This window comes from Camarhynchus parvulus, chromosome 5 (assembly GCF_901933205.1).
Source record: "Camarhynchus parvulus chromosome 5, STF_HiC, whole genome shotgun sequence".
Lineage (NCBI taxonomy): Eukaryota > Metazoa > Chordata > Aves > Passeriformes > Thraupidae > Camarhynchus > Camarhynchus parvulus.
This window is the reverse complement of record NC_044575.1, coordinates 41,177,506-41,197,050: the sequence shown is the minus strand read 5'-3', so window position 1 is coordinate 41,197,050 and position 19,545 is coordinate 41,177,506. Positions and strand designations below refer to the sequence as shown.

Genomic DNA, 19,545 nt, shown 5'->3' with positions numbered 1-19,545 from the left:
TGGATGCCTTCAGGGACTCCAGAGAAACAGGCTGTATATTCTGACCTGCCTACCACTCTACATTTCTAAATTTCATTCCCACTAATTGCTAAATCTCAAGACAAGACAAGCAGGTCACAGCAGTCGTCACCTGATCAGCCATTGCTCACAACATTAAGAACAATTAATTATGCAAGTCTGACAGGTGACAGAGTAAATGGCAATGCATTAGGCAGTTGAGACAATGATATACAACTTAAATAGTATATGTAAACATATATGGAACAAACATGAGGGGAAGAGTGGCATGCATGAGGAGTACAGAATCAGTTTTAGCTTGCTTTTCTATGCATATCTCTAATGAGGCTATGTTTATAACAATGAAATAAATCTACAAATCTGGGCATGAGAGACCCAAGCGCTCATATAAGTTTTAATACAAATGGCATTGCTCTAGCAGAGAAGAGGATTAACTGCTGTCTAAATGTAATCAATTGGGAGCTAAGACAATGATGCATAAGATTTGGGCCCTAAACATATTTGCAAGTCTTGAGCCTACTCTGAGGGCATTATGCTAATATATCCACAGCAGAGAGTAATCAAATAGTCTCCAGGAATACTGACCCTACCAAAAAAAATGCTTCTAAAGCATAGATATCACAGATCACAGAATGACTGGGCTTGGAAGGGACCTCTGAAAGTCATCTCATCCAACTCCCCCTTCTAAATTAGGTTAACCTTGAGGAGGTGCACAGGATCACATTAATTCATTTTTTGAGTATCTCTAGAAAAAAAACAACTTACAACCTCTCTGGGAAGCCTATTCCAGTCTCTACCACCTGCACAGTAAAGAAGTCCCTCCTGTTCAGAGGGAACTTCCTGTGTTTCAGTTGTGTCTATTACCCCTTCCCCTGTCACTGGCACCATGGAAAAGAGTCTGGCCCCATCCTCTTGACATTCATCCTTAAGATGTTTTGTATACATTGGTAAGATCCTAAACAAGTCTCTTCCTTTAATTCAGGTATCCCTTTCTATATTCTTCTGCTCAAAGGGAAAACAAAACAAGGTCTGACCTCTTAATTACCGTATCTTTAAGTCTTTTTTCTTAAGATCCTGAGGAAACAAGACAATTGAAATCCAATCCTACTCACTCATAAGACAGGCCTCCTACTTAAATCTAAGTCATATGCATTCAAAACATCCATTTCTGTTTTTACCACAGCATAGAGTAAATTTTCTGCTCTCTGCTTTACACCTCTCTAGAATTAAAGTGCAACTTCAGGGTCTAAATGCCACTATGAAAGACCTAGGCCAAGAATCAGGGAGAAAGGAAAGGGAATATACCACCTGATGGAATTTACAAGGTATTATCCATATTATCAGAACAGTGCCTGTGAACTTGGTTGTGAGATGGACCAAGGACACTTATTTTACTACAGGGGAAAGAAAAGAACCATCTACAGAGTGGGTTTCTTGACAGATGCTGAATGAATAGAGTAAGGATTAGAAAACAGTAGCTCAAGGCTCAGAACCTGTATCCAGCCTGCTACAGCCTTTAAGCTTTCTAGCTGAAGTACTGCAACCCCAAAGCAGCTTGGCAGCTCACCTCCCTCTGCAAGATGCTTGTGTTCCACTTGCTGTGGTCTGCCCCATTAATCTTCTCACCATCAAATTTGCTCTTACCTCTTGCTTCCTGCATTAAGTTCTTCTAACAGAAAGATAATATATTAAAGGAATAATAATAACACTGATAACAATAGTTTAAGAAATACATACTTCTTTCTCCGTATTTCCCCTCGTTTGATTAGTCTCCCAGCAAGAGCAGCATTAATCACTGGGACAAGAGATAAAAGATAAAGTCCAATTTGAATTTTGCTGTGTACTACCGAGAATGTATGTGTGTTCAGGCAGGAGGGAGGAAGGCCGCAGGATAATCTGTCATTTTATATATTTATGCTGTTGGAGGCAGTCGGGACTGGTTCTCCATTGTTACCACAGATTAAAATCATTCATGTCCTTATACTTTCATTGGAGGTCATCTTTCAGGAAAAGAGAGATATTATGACCAAGTTAAATTCAAGCTATTTCTGCAAATCTCTGTGTATGGCTTGGACACCGAGGCAACAGCTTGGATGTTAGAAGAACACAACACATAGTGTTTTTTTTGTCCTTACCTGACCTGACTCTTTTTACACTGAGTTTTCTTGCTTTGAAACAGTTATGGGAAAAAACAGTAGCAAGTGAGAGGAAAAGGTGCATTTTAAATTATCTTAGTACAAGTGAGTGATCTCAGCTCTTTTCTGACTTTGAACTGCCATGGAGGGATCCATGGATCCTCAGATCTCACTTCCAGCATTTCTACTGAACTGAGTCCCAGCCAGCTTGGCAGAAATAAAAGACTTTCTCCTTAGGGAACATGGAGTGTGGAGCCAAGCAAAGACTAAAAGTAGAAGAGTGGTTACTAGGCCATATAGTATGAGTTTGTCTTTCCCTGAAACCTTTACTTCTCCAAAATAGAGTTCCTAGAACCATTGGCCTACCAGTTCTGGCCGGGTCACTCTCCCTCTTTAAATCATGGTGGTTCTTTCCCATATCTCTGTGAGAGAGATGTGTCTCATCCTTTGGACCTTAGTTGCCATCTGCCCCTCATCATTCATCCTTTCTGTATCCACTTTGATACATTTAGCCATTGGAGCATTTTCAACATTTCCTACTCTCTTATTCATGCCACCTATAAAACTACTGGTATTCCCTGGGAATTGTCCTTACCCAGAAATCAATTTCCTTAGAACACCTAATCTGAGACCCTGTGAAATGGGCAATACAGCACCAGTCAAAAACTCTAGAAGTAATTATTAGGGAAGAAGATCCCTTTCATTAGTCATTTTAAGGGTGAAAGGCCAACATATTTTGTATGCAAATACAAATACCAAATACAAATACCAAATCACCAAATAATAACATTTCCTCCAAAAATCCACTGTAAGAAAAAACAGAAGTGTTTATATCCTATGCAATACCAGGAGAACTGAAATCTAGGTTTTCACCCCTGTGGCTTTATTTTTCCTTGGGAATTTTGTGGAAACACATTCTTATCTTTCAGAATATAATAGAAGTAATTTTTCAATCAAAATGAACAACATCCCACCTACTCATATGCCATCTAAGGGAGGAGATAAAGAATTGGTGGTTGCATAGCCTGTCTTGTTAATCACTACTTTTACGAGCTGTACCGTGTCAGACGTATCTTGCAAATCAGTGACAACTCATCCCACAGATGAAAAGAAACTAGCAGAAATCCTTCTCTTTCTGTTAGCTAACAACACCATCATTCTGCAGAAAATCCAAGGCATTAATTAGATGGTTTCAGAAAGCAGGTCTGTCACAACAACACGGATGTGTTTCCAATTTCTGTGCATTCACTGAAATGAATGATCTAGGAAAGGTAAGAGGTACATTCCCACCTCTCTGCTAGTCCTGTAGAAAAAAAAAAAAAAACCAAAAAAAAAACCAACAAAAAACCAACAACAACAACAAAAAAACAACCCCCCAAAAAAACCCCAAAAACAAAAACACCAAACCCAAAACCCGAACCAAACAAATAAAATGGAACTATATGTTCAGGAAGCATTCTGGCAATGTCTGCAGCTTCTAGGCATTTCCCTGAAGTATATAAATAGCAAGAGGAACAGATATGCTAAAACAAAACATGAGCCAATCCTCCAATTATATTTAAGCCATAACCATTGATTCTACTCCATTTGTTTCCAAGTAGTTGCTTTTGCAATATTGGATCTCTTCATCATATCTTGTCGCTGCACAACTATTCTAGAACAAGATACTTGTCCTATTCTTTCACTTGGCTTGAGATCAAATGTATGGTCAACAGAACAGCTTCAGTTCCTGAGTACTGTATTAATCAGATTTTGAAAATAATCTTTCACGTGACTTTCAAGAATCCTTTTTGACAGGGTAAATGACATGTCTAAATGCACAAAGGGATACTGTGCTCTGAAAAAAGTGCCTTACGATGTTATTAATTTTACTTTCTGAGAAATGTATGCCTGCCTGCCTGAAGAAGGCAGGTATCAGCTTCCTACAGTTGTTATTTCAGCTTCCTATTCTTTTATTCAAGAAAAAGGTGTGTTGCTTGTTCACCTAGAGGCAAGTAAAAATTTCAATAGTTCTTGATCAAGGCAAAACAAAGTATCAGAGAAAAATCTAAAAAGATTCTGAAATTCTAGAAAAGTGCTAGACCTGCCCCCTTTTACCCTTCCCTTGCTCTTTGACACTGGGCCAAATCTTCATTTCCAAAATTGACAGGAGAACTGGGTACATGTGTCAAAAACATCAGCTGAGATTTTGCTGCAAGACCCAAATGATTGCTCAGACCTGTAAGTTAAGGGAATGTAACCTTTTAGAGATGAATCAGCCAACTCAGACCTTCTGTAAACTTTGAGACTGAAGAAATAAAAAGGCAGTGTGGATCCTAACAAAACACACAGAGGAATGGCTGAAGTAACTACTTGCTAATGCTGCTATATAAGAACAGGTTATCCAAAGAATTAGCGTAAGGTATATTTTGAGAAATCATGCTATATGCCAACTTGTGACTCTCAAGTTTGCCATACACATTCAGTCAAACCCCTTCCCTGGAGTCATGAGACAGACATCTCCATTTGGAGCCAAAAATGGCTACTAAGTTTAATGTTCCAATATCACTGCTGGTAATGTCAACAAATGACAGCACAGACCCATACATGCATGAACTGTTTTACAAGCACAATGTTCTTTATTACTGTAATTGTGCTTAGCAGAAATACAAGGCTGAGTTTACTTTCATGATCAGTACTTGTCAGCACTGGGGAGCATAGCCTGGAAAAATAATAGTACAGCAAAATCACATTCTTCTTTTGAATGGGCACTGTACTTGTGGTTCACTTATGGCACTTCTAGAAGACTGGATCCCTATGGCACTTTTAGAAGTGAAGCACAACTGTCTTCTGCAGAGTGGATGAAAGCATGAAAATGTAAGATTCTATTTTAGATGATATGAACATCACAGGTAATCTGAGTATTCTGAAAACAGCATCAATAAATATAATTTAAACACAGCATACCACTTGCACGTCTAATAGTCACTTGGAGAATATTTCTGTGCCTTTCCCATACAGAACATTATCATATCATATACATGTTTCTGGTTAGGTAGCTACTACATTACACACCCAAGATTCTGTATTTCAGTGTGCACTAAATCTATTTCTCAATTACATATTTGTAAAGTATTTAGAAGTCATTTGGTATTATTGAATTAGTAACTGTAACCGACATGAACAATAGTCTGCATGAAAATTTTCAATTTTTGGATTCTTGCTTCCAAACTCTGCTTTCTTTCTCTGCTCAAAGCACGCTACCATTTACAGAAGAGATGTGACTATGAATAAGTAAATGCCATTTTGTGAATGTCACTGCAGAAATGCAATAATGTAGTATAGGAGAAGGGATTCTACTCTGAAGCATTTGGAACTTTGGTCTCTTTAAAAAAAAATAACGGAGGAAGAAGCGGACAGAAAGGGATAAGAGCCAGACTCCGTAATTCTCAGCTGTGCCAATGAGCCTGTGAAGTCAGTCTTTAAAGCGGAGACTCATCAAAAGCTCTTTTTTCATTAGAGCTTTGCAGTCTTGGGATGAAAATGTCACTAGTGACTTATAAGAAGCAAAAACCAAATTAAAGGCCAATTTCTTTCCCTACCAAATTATTATCTATGAGTGTAAAAGAAAGTACCTAGGCAAGACCAAGGGTGAGACAATTTTATTTGTCTTACTGACAGTGAAAGCCTAATTAGACTGACAAATCTTCTGTGCTATTTTCCTTTGTGATATACACTGTAAGGAAGGATTTAGCCTGGAGCTGCACGTTATGGAAAGACATTAATCAAGATTATTGGACACTCAACAGAGAACACAGTTAGAAGGCTGAAAAGCCTAATGGTTAAAAATAAAGGTGGAGAACCTTATTCCAAGCCATGACAATGGGCTGGACTCTCCATAAAGATAATGGGAAGATCCCCTCTTCTACTCTCTAGAGAGAACAGTCTGCATATAATAAATCATGAACTGTCATTCTATGGCTCCAAGATCATAGCTGAAAACATCCACAAGTAATTTATTCTTGTCACCTACAAGTTATAGTTTGAACAGTTACGTAAGTGTCATTCTCCGCATCTCAAGAAGTTGAGTCATGCCCTGGATATGTAACAGAGCACACAGTTTCTGGCTCCTCATGGAGACCATACCTTCATCTGTCCTCCCAGAAGGGTTCTGATCTCTTTCACAGAGAACTGTTTTGATCTTGGGTCCTCAGCCATCCATGCCATAGGCCAGACTTATTAGGGACCTGCCCTGGGGCCTCCAGGAGATTACTTGGTTCTCCACTTGGATTTGATGAACTGAGTGTGTTTGGAATGAAAGATGTGTATCACAATGAATGATCTCTAGACTAGCTTTAGTAATTAACTTCACACAAATTGTTTGAAAACTGAATGACCCAGCTGGAAACAAAGACAGATTGAGCCACATAAAAGCAAATGGAGAGTCTCCTAAAGAGCTTTGAACAGCGACTCATTAAAGAGAATTCTGACCACTCAAGCAGCTGTCATGGAAGCAGAAGACACAAGAATGAGTGTCACTCTAACCTGTTTTCACAGAGGTCTCCCAAACCAAAAAAATCCCTGAAGTACTTCATTAATAACTGAAGTTGTTTAAATCAGCATATAGGGACAAATAGGGATGCCAGGACCTCTAACTAATGAAGTAACCCTGTGAGGAGCATGACAGCCTTGCAAGATTGCAGTGTGGCTCAGCACAGTGACTCTCATGCAGAAGCAGTCTGCATGGCATCTTACTGTACCACACATTAAAGCTAGCAGTTTGTCTTCAGGCCTTTGTGGCTAATGTGGCAAAGCAGAAGTCTCTGAGAGGATATTATTATCAAAGGAGAGCCTGATGCGTCAGGGGCCTGAGAGGCAGCAAGAAATTAGTACAGCACATGCCACTTCTGAACAGACTGTACTTAAATTCGGGACAAAACCATGTGTGAGAAAGTCCAATCAGTGCTTCTTCTTGTGGCAGCAGAGCACAAGCACCATTTGCAACTCACTGAAACAAACACAAGTCGAAACTTCTTTCTCTCCCTTATTTTCAGTTAGCAAAAGAGTCAGCTCTTACTACTTCCTTCTCTGAATCACAGGAACAGTCCCAGCATACAGCCATATATCTCACCTGTTTCTCACTCAAATCCTAGCTGTCCTCCTTTGCCTTGAGTTTTACTGCCTTGCAGAAATTCAGTATAAATTTATAGACATTTTAAATGTTAATTTCAGTGCCACTGGGTATTTCCAGTAATATTTTTCTCTCAATTCCCTTTATATTGGTTATTTGTCCAAAACTATATACCATGTCTGAGATCTTCAAAAGTTGATGCATATCATAGGCCTGAACATGTACTGTGTATTTCTAAACCTCTTCATTTTCCCAGCTGCTTTGATCTAACTGTGCTCTAAAATACTTCTGTCAGTACTCAGACAACCTAACTGCAGGAGGTGTCTTGGTGTGTGTTACAAACAGAAGATATCTTTGCACTTATCATGCTCTTCTGTAGTTTCCTAATGAGTGATGTGTAAATCTAAGTCCTTTGGAAATTCTGCTGCATTTTGTAACACTTTGTGATTACTGACTTGATATTCTGCACAAGGTTTATATGCATTTCAAAAAAGAATAGTTTAAGTTACTTACATATGAAAATGAGTAATAAAAGTAGCACAGATACTCCTAACAGAGTAAGAACAGTAGTTCTTTATCATGATTTGCGCTATTTCACATTAGATGCTTCACTTTTATTTGTATCATGCTAGGTATTTCTACAATTGGCCAGAACCATTCTGTGCCAAGTAAGGTGCGTGTGCAGAATAAAAAGTACATTTTGAACCAAAGGAGTCTGCAATCTTAGCATTAAACAAGATACTACAAATGGATACAGAAACATGGATAATAAAACAATGTGACAACATTGATTGACCTGACAAACAGTTGTCTTAGATCATCATCACCTTAACTTTTTGACTACTTTTTGGCATGCATCATGATGACAAAAAAGTTTCAATGGGATTGGAAAAATAACCTGCTATTGCCTTTTTTATGGTATCAGGAAGCAGAAAGATTCCTATGATCAAACCTAAGAAGTGAACAAAAAGTGCCTGAATCGTGCTGATTGGAATCAGAAGACACTAAACTTTAAACAGCCTTGAAAGCAAAGAATAACTGTTCATTTCTGAGCAGAAAAGAAAAGAGAAATCTGGAACAAGGTAATAACTAACTGTATTTGTATCTCTCATAGCCTTAGGTATTTATATTTTATGTTTCCCAAAGCGTAAACTTGCTCTATTGGATTTTTTCCACCACTTAGATCTAAAATTGTAAGCAGGCTTGATGATGGTGATGTTGTACACAAGCGAGATAAAATAACCTGAAAAACCATGGCTGGAGATACTGCCCAAAGAGGAAAAGACAATTTCTTCTCACTTTCACCACACAGATACTGCAACTTAAGCAGATAGAATCAAATTCCACCAAAAATAAGGAAGAAAGCCAAGCTATCTCTGCTGCAACAGCGATAAAATGGCCCAATATTGAAATGCAGAAAGTTGTAATGGAGGTACATATTGACCTTTATTTTTCTTTCAGCGGGTAGCACGAAGTGTCAAAGAGTTATTGCTTTAATATCAGCTGAGATGAGGCCATTTGTTGTGGTGCATGTGTATCCAGGAAATCGCTGCTCTAACCATGTTTTTAGAAGCACTTTGACACTTTATTAAATCTTCTTGATGCTCTTTCTGCACACAGTGGTCTCTGTAGGCTGAGTGAACTGCCACGTAGGTTAGGCAGGAAGCTTTCAGAAAGAGTTCCTTTTCAGGCAAGCCAGCATCATTTCCAGTTTGACCTAGCCCATAAAGGTCCAGTGCCATTTTCTGTCCACTGGTATAGCTAAACACAGTTCTGCTGCCTTTAAAAATTATAGAGAGCAGGATAAGAACCACAGACTTTATCATTCTGGACATGTAACTGTACAAATATTTTCTCTAAAATTAGAACTAGTCACTGCAGAGAAGGAAATTCTCATAAAGTTTATGACAAACAGTGACCAAACGTGGGGTAATTTCCCCTCATTTAGTTGTAACTTTATAAAATCACCTACTGGGTGTGTGAGGCTAATAATGCAATTAATCCCAGTCATGCTGCCACCTGGATTTACAGAATACCAAAGCGGGCACTGGTAAACCTCAGCTTGGAATCAATTACTCTAATAGTTGTAAATTCCACTGCAGCCAGACATACCTCACAGAACTGCTGTGGTTGGAAGGGACCTCAGGAGGTCATCTAGTCCAAACCTTTGGTGAAGTAGAATAATGCAGAGTCAGCTGTCCAGGACTATGTGCAGATGGCTTTTGAATTTTAACAGCAGGGACTCTCCACATACTTTTGGGGCAACCTGCGCCCATGCTCAGTCACCCTCATGTTACAAATGTTTCCCAATGATTAGAGGGAAAGTCCTGTGTTTCAGTTTGTGCCCATTGTCTCTGGTCCTGTCACTGGGCACCACTGTCATCTTTATACTCTTCCTTCAGGCATTTGTACACACAGTTAAGATCCCCCCACGAGCCTTCTCTTTTCCAAGATGAACAGTCCCAGCTCTCAGCCTTTCCTCATACAGGAAATGCTCCAGTCCCTTACTCATTTTAGAGACCCTTAGCTAGAGACTCTGGTAGCTCCATCTCTCTAATGATTTCAAAACATGTTTCATTCTAGTTGATAACACAACAACATGATAGCATACTGCTGAAATAAATAATCCACAGCTCAGATTGCTTAGTCACATGATTCTTTGCACAGACAAGGACAGCCAATTGAAGGTGTTTATTTCTAATCAGTACCATATTCTGGCTGCCACAAAAGCAGTTCCAAAACCACTGCATTTTAAGGGTTGAAATAACTACTTTGGCACAACTAAGTCAGATAATCTGAAATTAATTTTTTAGTTAAGAATGATTTTTACCAAATAGATGGGAACTATTCTATGTTGGAACATCTACATTTTGCAAGAAACTGATCTTGATAGCGTTCCTTCAAAATTCTCTGCAGGAAGGCTATAAAAGGGAAATAAAAAATGACTCCAAATGGAAGTAATGCTCCATTGCTTTTCTCCTCATTATGAACTTCACTATTGCAGCAGTTCATCCTGTCATAATAATAAATAACCATACACCCACCTTCCATTAAGCCGCGTAATTCGCTTCAGAATACATTTCCCCACATATGGAACTTTTGACACATAGTTAAAACCTTGTTCTTGATCACATTGTAACAATCTCACACAAATCAGATTGCACAAGATCGGGAGCAAAATCCATTCCCACTCTTACATGTATGTGCCACAACAATTCAGCCAGCTGTTTGTCCTGCGTCCAATACAGGAGGACCACATTTTTAAAATAAAGAGTTTCATGGAGCATTATTCAGAGAAGACAGCTCCTATGAACTTACAAATGAGCAACAAGACAAATTAAGATCTGAAGGAAATGGAGAGGACTAACTGACTCACCTGGATGCTGGGCGGGGAGCGATTTTTTCGGGTGGTAGTGGTCGCCATCGTGGTTGTGGTTTCCATGACTGTAGTCGACATTTCTGGTGGCACCGATGTTGTGGGCGTTGTTCCCAAGATGGAAGGGACTTCCCCAACGAGTCGGACGCTGCCATTGATTTTAATGTTGGGGTTGTTCTCTGCCGCCATGTTCAGCACTTTCAGGCCATTGTAATAGAGCCCGGAGAGCTGGCCTTGGAAGAGACGCCCTCTGTCCTTCCCTCCTATGGCTATTTGCGCCTGGGTGTTGAAGATCGTTAACTGTCGTCCTAGTGAAGGGGGGTGAATAACATTATTGACAGACATTTCCTTCAGTTTGCATACTACATTGAGCCCTGGCCCGAAGTGATGGACAAAGGAGAAGTAGATTCATTCTTGGGAGTGTATATGATGACTGTAGAGAAACAGTATGGAAGTGTGGTGCCTAAAAGTCATTAATAAGGATGATTAGCCTGGAAGTATGAATACCAAAAACTGAACCTTATACCTCAGCATCCACTCACACATCAAAACTCTGGAGGATCTTTAGAAATCTGTACCTGTTCTTTTAGGATTGGATGAATTCTAAACTACAATTAGAACTTCAATATGTGGCTATTTTTGTAGTATCAATTCAAACTGGAGTACCTGTCAAGCTTTAGCCCATAAATAAACCTCCTTTTGGACTTTTTGGTTAAAGCAGTAGATTAACTCATAAAGCCATTTTTAACAATGCCAAGGTTTCAAGGGTTGGCTCAAAAACAGTAAAACATCAGGTAAAAATGAAGTGATATAAGAATTAAGTAGGAGTGTTATGATAGAATCAGTCATGATCTTTCACCTGCAAACTTTGTGTTGTGAAGGCCTGACAATCTAAACCCAAGAAAGAACACAAGCAAACATTTCTGATGTCTCTGAAAAAGCAAAGCTTTTGAAATAGTGAGGATAACAGTGCTTCAGATGGTTAAGCTCCAGAATGCCTTACTCCACTCTACAGACAGTGAAATTCAAATGTAGGCAGGGTTATGTGGTTTAGTTGAGGTCACATCTTGAGTGTTAGAAGAGGTCCAATATCATATGTAATAAAAAACCCAATTATTAAAAATAAACCTAGTAACAATTGCCAATTCACCTAGTTCTGCAGGACACTTACATCACATTCAGCCTGGACTGCTCTATAAATACTGTTCATGTCCCAGGCTGCACTAGGTTTACCATGTTAAGAAATAAATTGCTTCATGAAGTGCAAAGGCAGTGCCTATAATTTCACTACTCCTCAAAAGATTAGGGGCATGCCACCTGAAATCTGCTGAATTGGCAGACAACCAGACTGGACATTGCTCAGAAGGGTTATGAATGCAGCTTCAAGTCAATCATTGTTTAAATATCTTGCGCTTTCCCATTTTTATGAAGTTTGATATATGTTTTCCAATCCCAATCCCACTCCCCAGTTTTCATTTGCCACTTTCTGCCTAGTCCAGGCTGATGAGAGGTGCAGAATATCACCATGTAGGAAAGCACAACCTATGATCCACTGCTCATTCCTTCACAGCCAGTGGTTAGAGTAGATCAAAATACACGGGGGAGCTCACCAATTTTGGTCGTCGTGGCAGGTCTCGAAGCCAAGTGGTGATGCGGTGTAGCATCATCTTATGGTGACAGGATGGACCATGGGGAAGAGAATGAGGACAAGAGAAGAAATGTATCTGAAAGTAGTTCCTGTCCCCAAAGAGGGCCCTAGCTAACTAAGCAACAGTATATGGAGAGGTAACACACAGACATGTGGAGGTGGTCTGCACATCCCTTGTGCTACTCACTCTCAGATTTGTAAATGGAAAATCAGGAGTTGGTCAGGGTGGAGTAAGTGCATTGATGAAGAAATGAGAAATAAAAATGGGGGATATCCTTCCCCTGGAAAGTGTTGAAACACCTGATGCGATGTTCTGCATCTCAGGAGGTTTTAAACTTGCCAGAGGCAACATGTGTCTATTAAACATCAAAAAAAATGCACTGAAGCCACACATCCTCAGAATGTAAATAGAGCCTTTACTCTTGTCTATGACAAAACTAGGGCCCAGTAACAACATCTGTTAAGATATTCATCCCTCTCAGCCCAGCTCCTGTCTGAATTAGAGGAAATGGCACTGTACACTGTAGAAGGTCAAACTCCTGTCCCATACCATGTCCTCAGAGCTTGCTTTTCTTTTCTGTCATGCTGTGCTTTGGATTTTATAAGGGATATGCTGTAAGAACCTCACTACACCATTTTCCCTTCTCTAAATATGTTCCCTCCCACCAGCACTATAGTCCTGTCCATATTGTCCCTTCCCCCAGAAACTCAGACATGTCACTTGCAACTTTTCCCTTCTTCCCACCTCACGCATGATAGAGGTAAAGATGAGTAAAGAAGGGACTTAGGAGTAAAGGGACTTATTTCACTAATCTTGACATGTTATCCCTAAAAACAGATGGGAGATAATGGTCAGTTCCGTTTTCCATTTGCATTTCTGTTTCTTTCTTCCCTTGAACTAATTTAGTATCTTTTTTCATCTCTTGACAAAGGGAAGAAAGTGGAAGGTGGTAAGAATGGAAAATTTTTTGCTTTTCCAGGTAGGAGAGCTCCCCAAACAAGGATAGGAGAGGGGTTCTCTCACTTTTACTGGAGGACTATGACTCAGCTCAAGATATCAACTATTCTAACCCAAGCTCATAGCATAGTTTTACATGTCAGATCTCGCATTATTTGCAAGAAGGAAGAGTAAGTATATTAAGCCTGAAAAAAGAGACCATGTCTCCAATTCTGGGCCTTCATCTGCATCTTCTAATGTTGAAAGAAAGTGTACACCAAGGAGGTGACCCTTTTCCAGCAAAAATAAAAAAAAAAAAAGAAATTTGATTGTGTATTTTGGAGTCTTCACTGTTAAATGGTTTTCCAGATCAGGATTCATGCATTTCACCATATGGTTAATGCTGGAAACCACACTGAAAATGTGTTTGCTAAAAGAACAATCACTTGTTGCAGTCACTTACTACTTGAAATTCCTCATTCTTTGCTCTAAGACGGTGTGCATGTGCTTGGTAAAGACACCAGGGAAATGAACATGAAATGAGAGAAATCTTTGGAGAGAATATGCATTTTGCCACCATATGTCTCTTCTGATCATTCTTTGAATGGAATTTAGCTGAAGCCTTTTACTTCCCCCAAGTAAAATTTATCTGGCCACTGGATTTCACTGATGAACTATTTATATTAGTAAATTCTACTAGGTGTGTAATTCAATTCTGCAGTCCTTTTTTTTCCACAGAGAACTCTTCCTACTGCTATATTAGTGTCATACTAAAGAAAAATAATGAGGTGTTTTGTAAGCATTCTGAATAGTTCAGGCTCTTGTTTCTTTGCTCTCTCATTGTCTTCTTCATTTGGAAAATGGAATTCTAATTAAAAATACCACAGAGAAATCTGAAGTGCAACTTTGCCGTAGCACTAGAAGAGATTTTGGGCCTGATTTTGCAAATCCTAATTCATATTAATAGTACTTGCTTCAAATGTACAGCCACTTACATCAAGGAGACTTTACAGGTAAGAGAGATTTGATTAATTAAGTGCTTCTGGGATCAATCCTTTTGATGAGATGCTTCTGGGTCTTTATTAGCTCATCCAATTGCAGAACAGGTAGCATCTGTGCCTTAGCAGACACCAAGTATTCTGCTAAGGAAATCTGCTGGATTTATAACTACTGAAGTTGAACAATTTAAGACTAACTCTTCTTTTTATATTCACATACATAATCTCAATGAAGTTAATAGCATTTAATATTTTGCTTATTACTCATGCAATTCCAGACTGTAAACCTGGGCTCTTAAAATTATTTTAAACTAATTTATAGAATTTAAAAAACCCTTCAAAGCCAATGTGATGCCCCTTCAGAAAGATAATGCGTTATATTTGTTTTCCAAGAATGAATTATTTCATTATCATGAATAACATAGCAGTAACAAAGGAAAACCAAATCACAGCATTCAAAAATGTCAGTCAAAAAGTGTTTCATCTTACCTCACCTAAGCCAAGAACTCACATGGGCAAGACAGCTATTCTATACGCTGACTCTTCGATGAATCTATTCCTCCCTCCATCAGTTTGTCTTGCTCCATTTTGATAGGAAGTTACCCTTTCACTCACCATTTTTATAAAGTCTTCTGACAGAAGGTTTCCATGTTACATTAATTGTTAGATGGATGACCAGATGGATGAGCAGGCTGGTGAACAGCTACATAAATTACTCACTGTTATATTTTTTAAATTTGAGTGATACCTGAATTGCTGAAAATGTCTGTCTACTTTGGAATGAACTAACCAAGTTACATTGTCTCAGGGGCTACACTGCACACTGTAATTCCCTGACACATAATGGAAAGACTGAATTTCCTTTCACTTTAGTAAAAACATAGCCCTATCCTTCTAGCCTGACCACATCCAGTGCTTTGAGAGCACCGGAAGACTCAAATAGTGTCTCTTTTAGACTCTAGTGCATGCGTGATTGTCTTTTAACAAAGCATCAATATCCACAAAAGGTAGACTTCAGTTCAAAACTTCAGGATGGATTACAAATGAAAGTCTTGGCATGCTTTTAAGCTTAAACTTGAAGAAGCTGCGACATAAAGTAAAAGATTTGGTGGAAAACCAAAAATGAACAAAACAAAATACCAACAAACCCACAACCAAACCAAATGAAAAAAAAATGGGTTTCTCAAGCACATGAATTGCATCAAGGAATTAGACATGCATCTGTTTTAACAAAATTGAGGCAATCATTGTCTTTAGTGTTAAAGGGACTTTAGCAATTCAGACTTACCAAAATTATTCTCTTTTTAGTGTTAAACTTTATTTATCTATTTTAGTTTGATCTTGTAAATTAATAGGGCAACCCACTGAGACTCAATAGCATTTTCTGTTTATTGTTATCTTCAAATTTATTTATAATTTAGCTGAATTAACTGTGTATGACATACTGGTGGTAAAAAACCAATTCTGTTTTGGTTACACAAATATTTTTGCCTTATTTTCATTAATACTTTAGCTTTAGTTTTAAACATTACACCTTTGTAGACCAAACCTGAAAAGTGAGCAACACTACTAGCTCTCGTTAATAGGAGTTAATAGGAACTGAGTGTGCACAACACTTTTCAGGATCAGGCCCTCCACATGAAAATATTTTGACTGGATTTAGCCACATCCTTCCTGACCTTAATTCATACTGGATAAATCAATTTGTTAATTCAGCTGAGGTTAGAAATTTGAAACAGAACATAAATTATATTTTTCCAGTCCTACAAGAGATTGTGTTTCCTTCCTGGAAAATGCATTAACTATAGTCTAAATCAGCACAGAAAATGCAAAACCTGAGTTCAAAGGTCACCCCCTTTTATTACCTGTATTTTCATAAATGGAAACAAGAGAAGATTGTGTTCTGCTTTGTCTAGATTTCAAGGCAAGGAGTTAGTTACAGGGCTTTTGTTTATTAATACCACATTTACTAATAGAGGGAGAAAATCTGGCTGACATTAACTCCACTGTATTACCAAGAGCCTAGTTCATGCCCTACTGAAATCAGCAAGTTATTCTGTTACCTTCAACAGGCTTTAAAATGGGTTCTACATCCAAGATATTTTATTTTTCTGTCTCCAAATTCCTTACCAAAAAATAAAAAAATTACTGTTCTGACACAAGTCCCATTTCAAAAGGTCATGGACTGTATGCAGAACTTTCACTCACGCCATCTGGACTTATTCATGTTAACAAGTTTTTTTGTGGAACTGAGGCCAATTACTCCAGGCAAACCCACAAAATTAAGTGGCACTGCCTTAGACTAAGAATTTGATCCATATTTTAGACAAATAACATTTGACTGTTCAACCTGTACTCCAGACATAGCATAAAAGCAACAGAACAATAATTTTCTCTGTCTCCCTCTCTGTAATTTAAATGAAAATGTTAAAAAATGTTTTCTTTACAACATTTTTTTAAAATCATTTAATTATATTAATACAAGTAGGAAACACATAGCTATAGTGGCTAATCAGACTCATGAGAAAAATCAACTTAAAGGAAGTGGTTTAACAAGTAGATTTGAAAATCTTTTAAGAAAACTTCAATAAAAAAGATATAAATGTAGCTCAAGCCCAAATTAAAATAGGAAAATCATGCAGTGGTTAAATTGCCATAATACATGTTGTTGCTCTTCACTCTTCTTCATTTGGCTTTTTTTTTTAGAAATCATCTCCTGAATTTTTGCTTGTTTGTCATTGCTATTACAGCAAGCTTAGAATTTCGTCCCTTTAACTGCATTTTAATAGCAATGTATTATAGCATGATTTATCAACATATGGCAGGTGGAAGCTGACACAAATTATAATGAAAATTAAAACACTCATTTATGCAGCAGGCGATTATCATTTAAGAAACATTTATTTGCAGGCTTTAAAAATGAGAGTTTAGAACCAAATGGGTTTAAAATGAAAGTTTTAATGACTGTTACCTTTTTCCTGCAGCCACTCCTCTACAGGCCGGTTATATTTGAAGGGGATTTTCTGTTTTACCATTTGGAACCGTTCACTATCAGTGTTGCCTTTAAAGTTTAAAAAACAGCTTAAAAACAATCTGTAAAGTCAATGAAATAGTTAAAACATCCTAGATTTTTTGGTTTTTTTATGACCTTATTTAGCTATAGATAAATAAGTGTGCACGTGTGAACATATATATATATTTGAAAAGAGAGAGATTTATCTTTAGTAGAGTGGAGAATAGTTATACATCCAATTGCCTGAGGTTCTGGAAGGTCAAAGAAATTAAAGCCTACCAAAAAAAAAACCAAAAAACCAACTCAGATTCTCCTCAGAGTATTTGTTTATCCAAATTGGTTAGAAGGCATGTGCAATTTGTCTGCAATGTGAGACCTTGTGTGAACTCAGTGCCATGAGTTAAAACATTCTGATCAGACTCTGGATCTGATTGCATATGGACATGGCACAATATGTCAGTCACGTAAACACACATTAGTAATTTGAAAAACCTTCTTGCACTGGTAAAAAACACGTGTTAGGACTAGAAACCCAGTAAACAGGAAAAAAAGAAAGGAAGAAAATATAAGAAATTGAAGCCAAAGTATCTAACAGAATTAGTTTAAAAAAAAAAATCCAAACACATAAGAATGGAAAGATAAACAGAAAAAAAGAGAAGTAAAATTTAAAAAGAGGAAGAACTGTTAATTAAGGATACATGAAAACTTCTGTTCAGTTACCAAAGACTTGGGCCTGTTGCCAGAATAAAACAAATGCTTAGAAACTAATTTAAATAAAAGCAGAAAAAATTAGCCAAAATGTAAATTCCGGCAATTACAGTTCCATTGTTCCATGTTGATGGATAATAGACTCATCCTACTCATTACTTGCATAGCACAGAGAGGATTCACACAAAGCCTCTGTCCAAATTCCCTAGCTACTGGAAAATTGCACAGGTCAGATGGAACCTCTAGTAGAAAGGAGCAGCTCAGTTTGATGGTGCTAGGAAAGACAGTGAACAAGTGCCATCATTCTGCTTTTTCATCTTCTTCAGCTAGAGCAATTTTCTGATTAATTCTAATTTTTGTTTCAAGTATTATTTTTACAAAAACTCTTCAGACAGGCATAAGAGAAGTCCTTTTTTTACATGTGACATTATAATATTGTAGAAAAAGGATTAAGCCCACAACTTACTGAAGCAATGCTACCATAAGCAGAAGTTCAGTAGATCAGTTGTGCTCCAGTATGTGTTTTGGATAAATGGTGGTCAAAGTCAGCAACTGCTCTGCACAATTTGCAGTATTGCCTTTAAAGTCATATATATAAATATCCTAATGGGGCTTCATATTTATTTGACTTTCTGAAACAGATGCTGTAATCTTTTTTCAATATAAAGGGACGCCAATGATAAAAAGCGTAATTAAATAATATAAGTCCAGCCAGTTGAGAGCAGACACTGTCATACTGCAGGGAATATGACTGGTGAATCTCATGTGTTTGATCATCCTCACTACATAGCTGTTGCTCAGAAATGCTGCCCGTGAGTGTGAGGTACCTGCTGACCACAGCTGGGCTCTCCAGCAGCACCTTGGGACTGCTGACTTTCTGCTGCAGGTAAGAAGCACTACAGCAACACACCAGATATAGTCCCACAAGGATTCATATTACCTAACCTTAAGGAGTATTTGTAAAAATCATCATCTATATTACTGTAAGCTCAGCTGTAAGGAAAGCAGCAATTTGCATTTGGGTTAGTATCTCAACTATAATGATGAACATTTAGGAGCCTTGCTGTTTATTTGGGGTACATGGTAAAAAAGAAGCAAAAGCATTAAATAACTTTACTGGCCCAATTGCTTACTACCTTCCTGAAAAGTCAGATGACTTTTTACCTTCCATATTATATATTAATTGTGGGAAACTTCTATTCCCCCTTGCAGAAATATCTAATTAAGCACCATCTGACACACATTATTGCTCCATTTTCTCTGTTGCACCTCAGGTGCCTGCCATATACACTTGGTTACTCAGATAAACTAAAAGGAAAAGATAAAATTGAAAATACTCTCTGAGTCATCTGTCAAGTCATATTTAACAAAGTACTGTGGTGACTTGGAGTCACACACAGACATGAAGTTACATTTAAGTACATTCCCACCTCTCATAATTCATATGAGCATCACCAAAAAGTCAATTTTATACTTCTATGAATACGTATTCCTAAAATTTGAACCATGTTCAATCCAGGAACGAAGAAAAAACTGATAAAGAGGAGCTGAGTTAATATAAACAACAAAAACAAAGAAAACACTCTACCTAAAGCTAAAGAG

The 19,545-nt window shown here is 37.9% G+C and overlaps 1 protein-coding gene across 16 annotated transcripts in view; it reads right to left on the bottom strand.

Annotated features, from left to right (window-relative positions):
- NRXN3 (neurexin 3) overlaps positions 1-19,545 on the bottom strand; it is a 964,190-nt gene that overhangs the window by 95,367 nt on the left and 849,278 nt on the right. For all 16 annotated transcript variants that reach the window (XR_004060782.1, XR_004060783.1, XM_030949965.1 and 13 more), the window contains 2 exons: positions 17,194-17,283; positions 10,640-10,947 (listed from right to left, as the gene is read on the bottom strand). Coding sequence is in view for 14 of the 16 variants with exons in the window: in XM_030949965.1 (XP_030805825.1) it covers positions 10,640-10,947; positions 17,194-17,283 (398 nt within the window). In the remaining 2 variants the exon portion in view is untranslated. The remainder of the gene's footprint in view (positions 1-10,639; positions 10,948-17,193; positions 17,284-19,545) is intronic.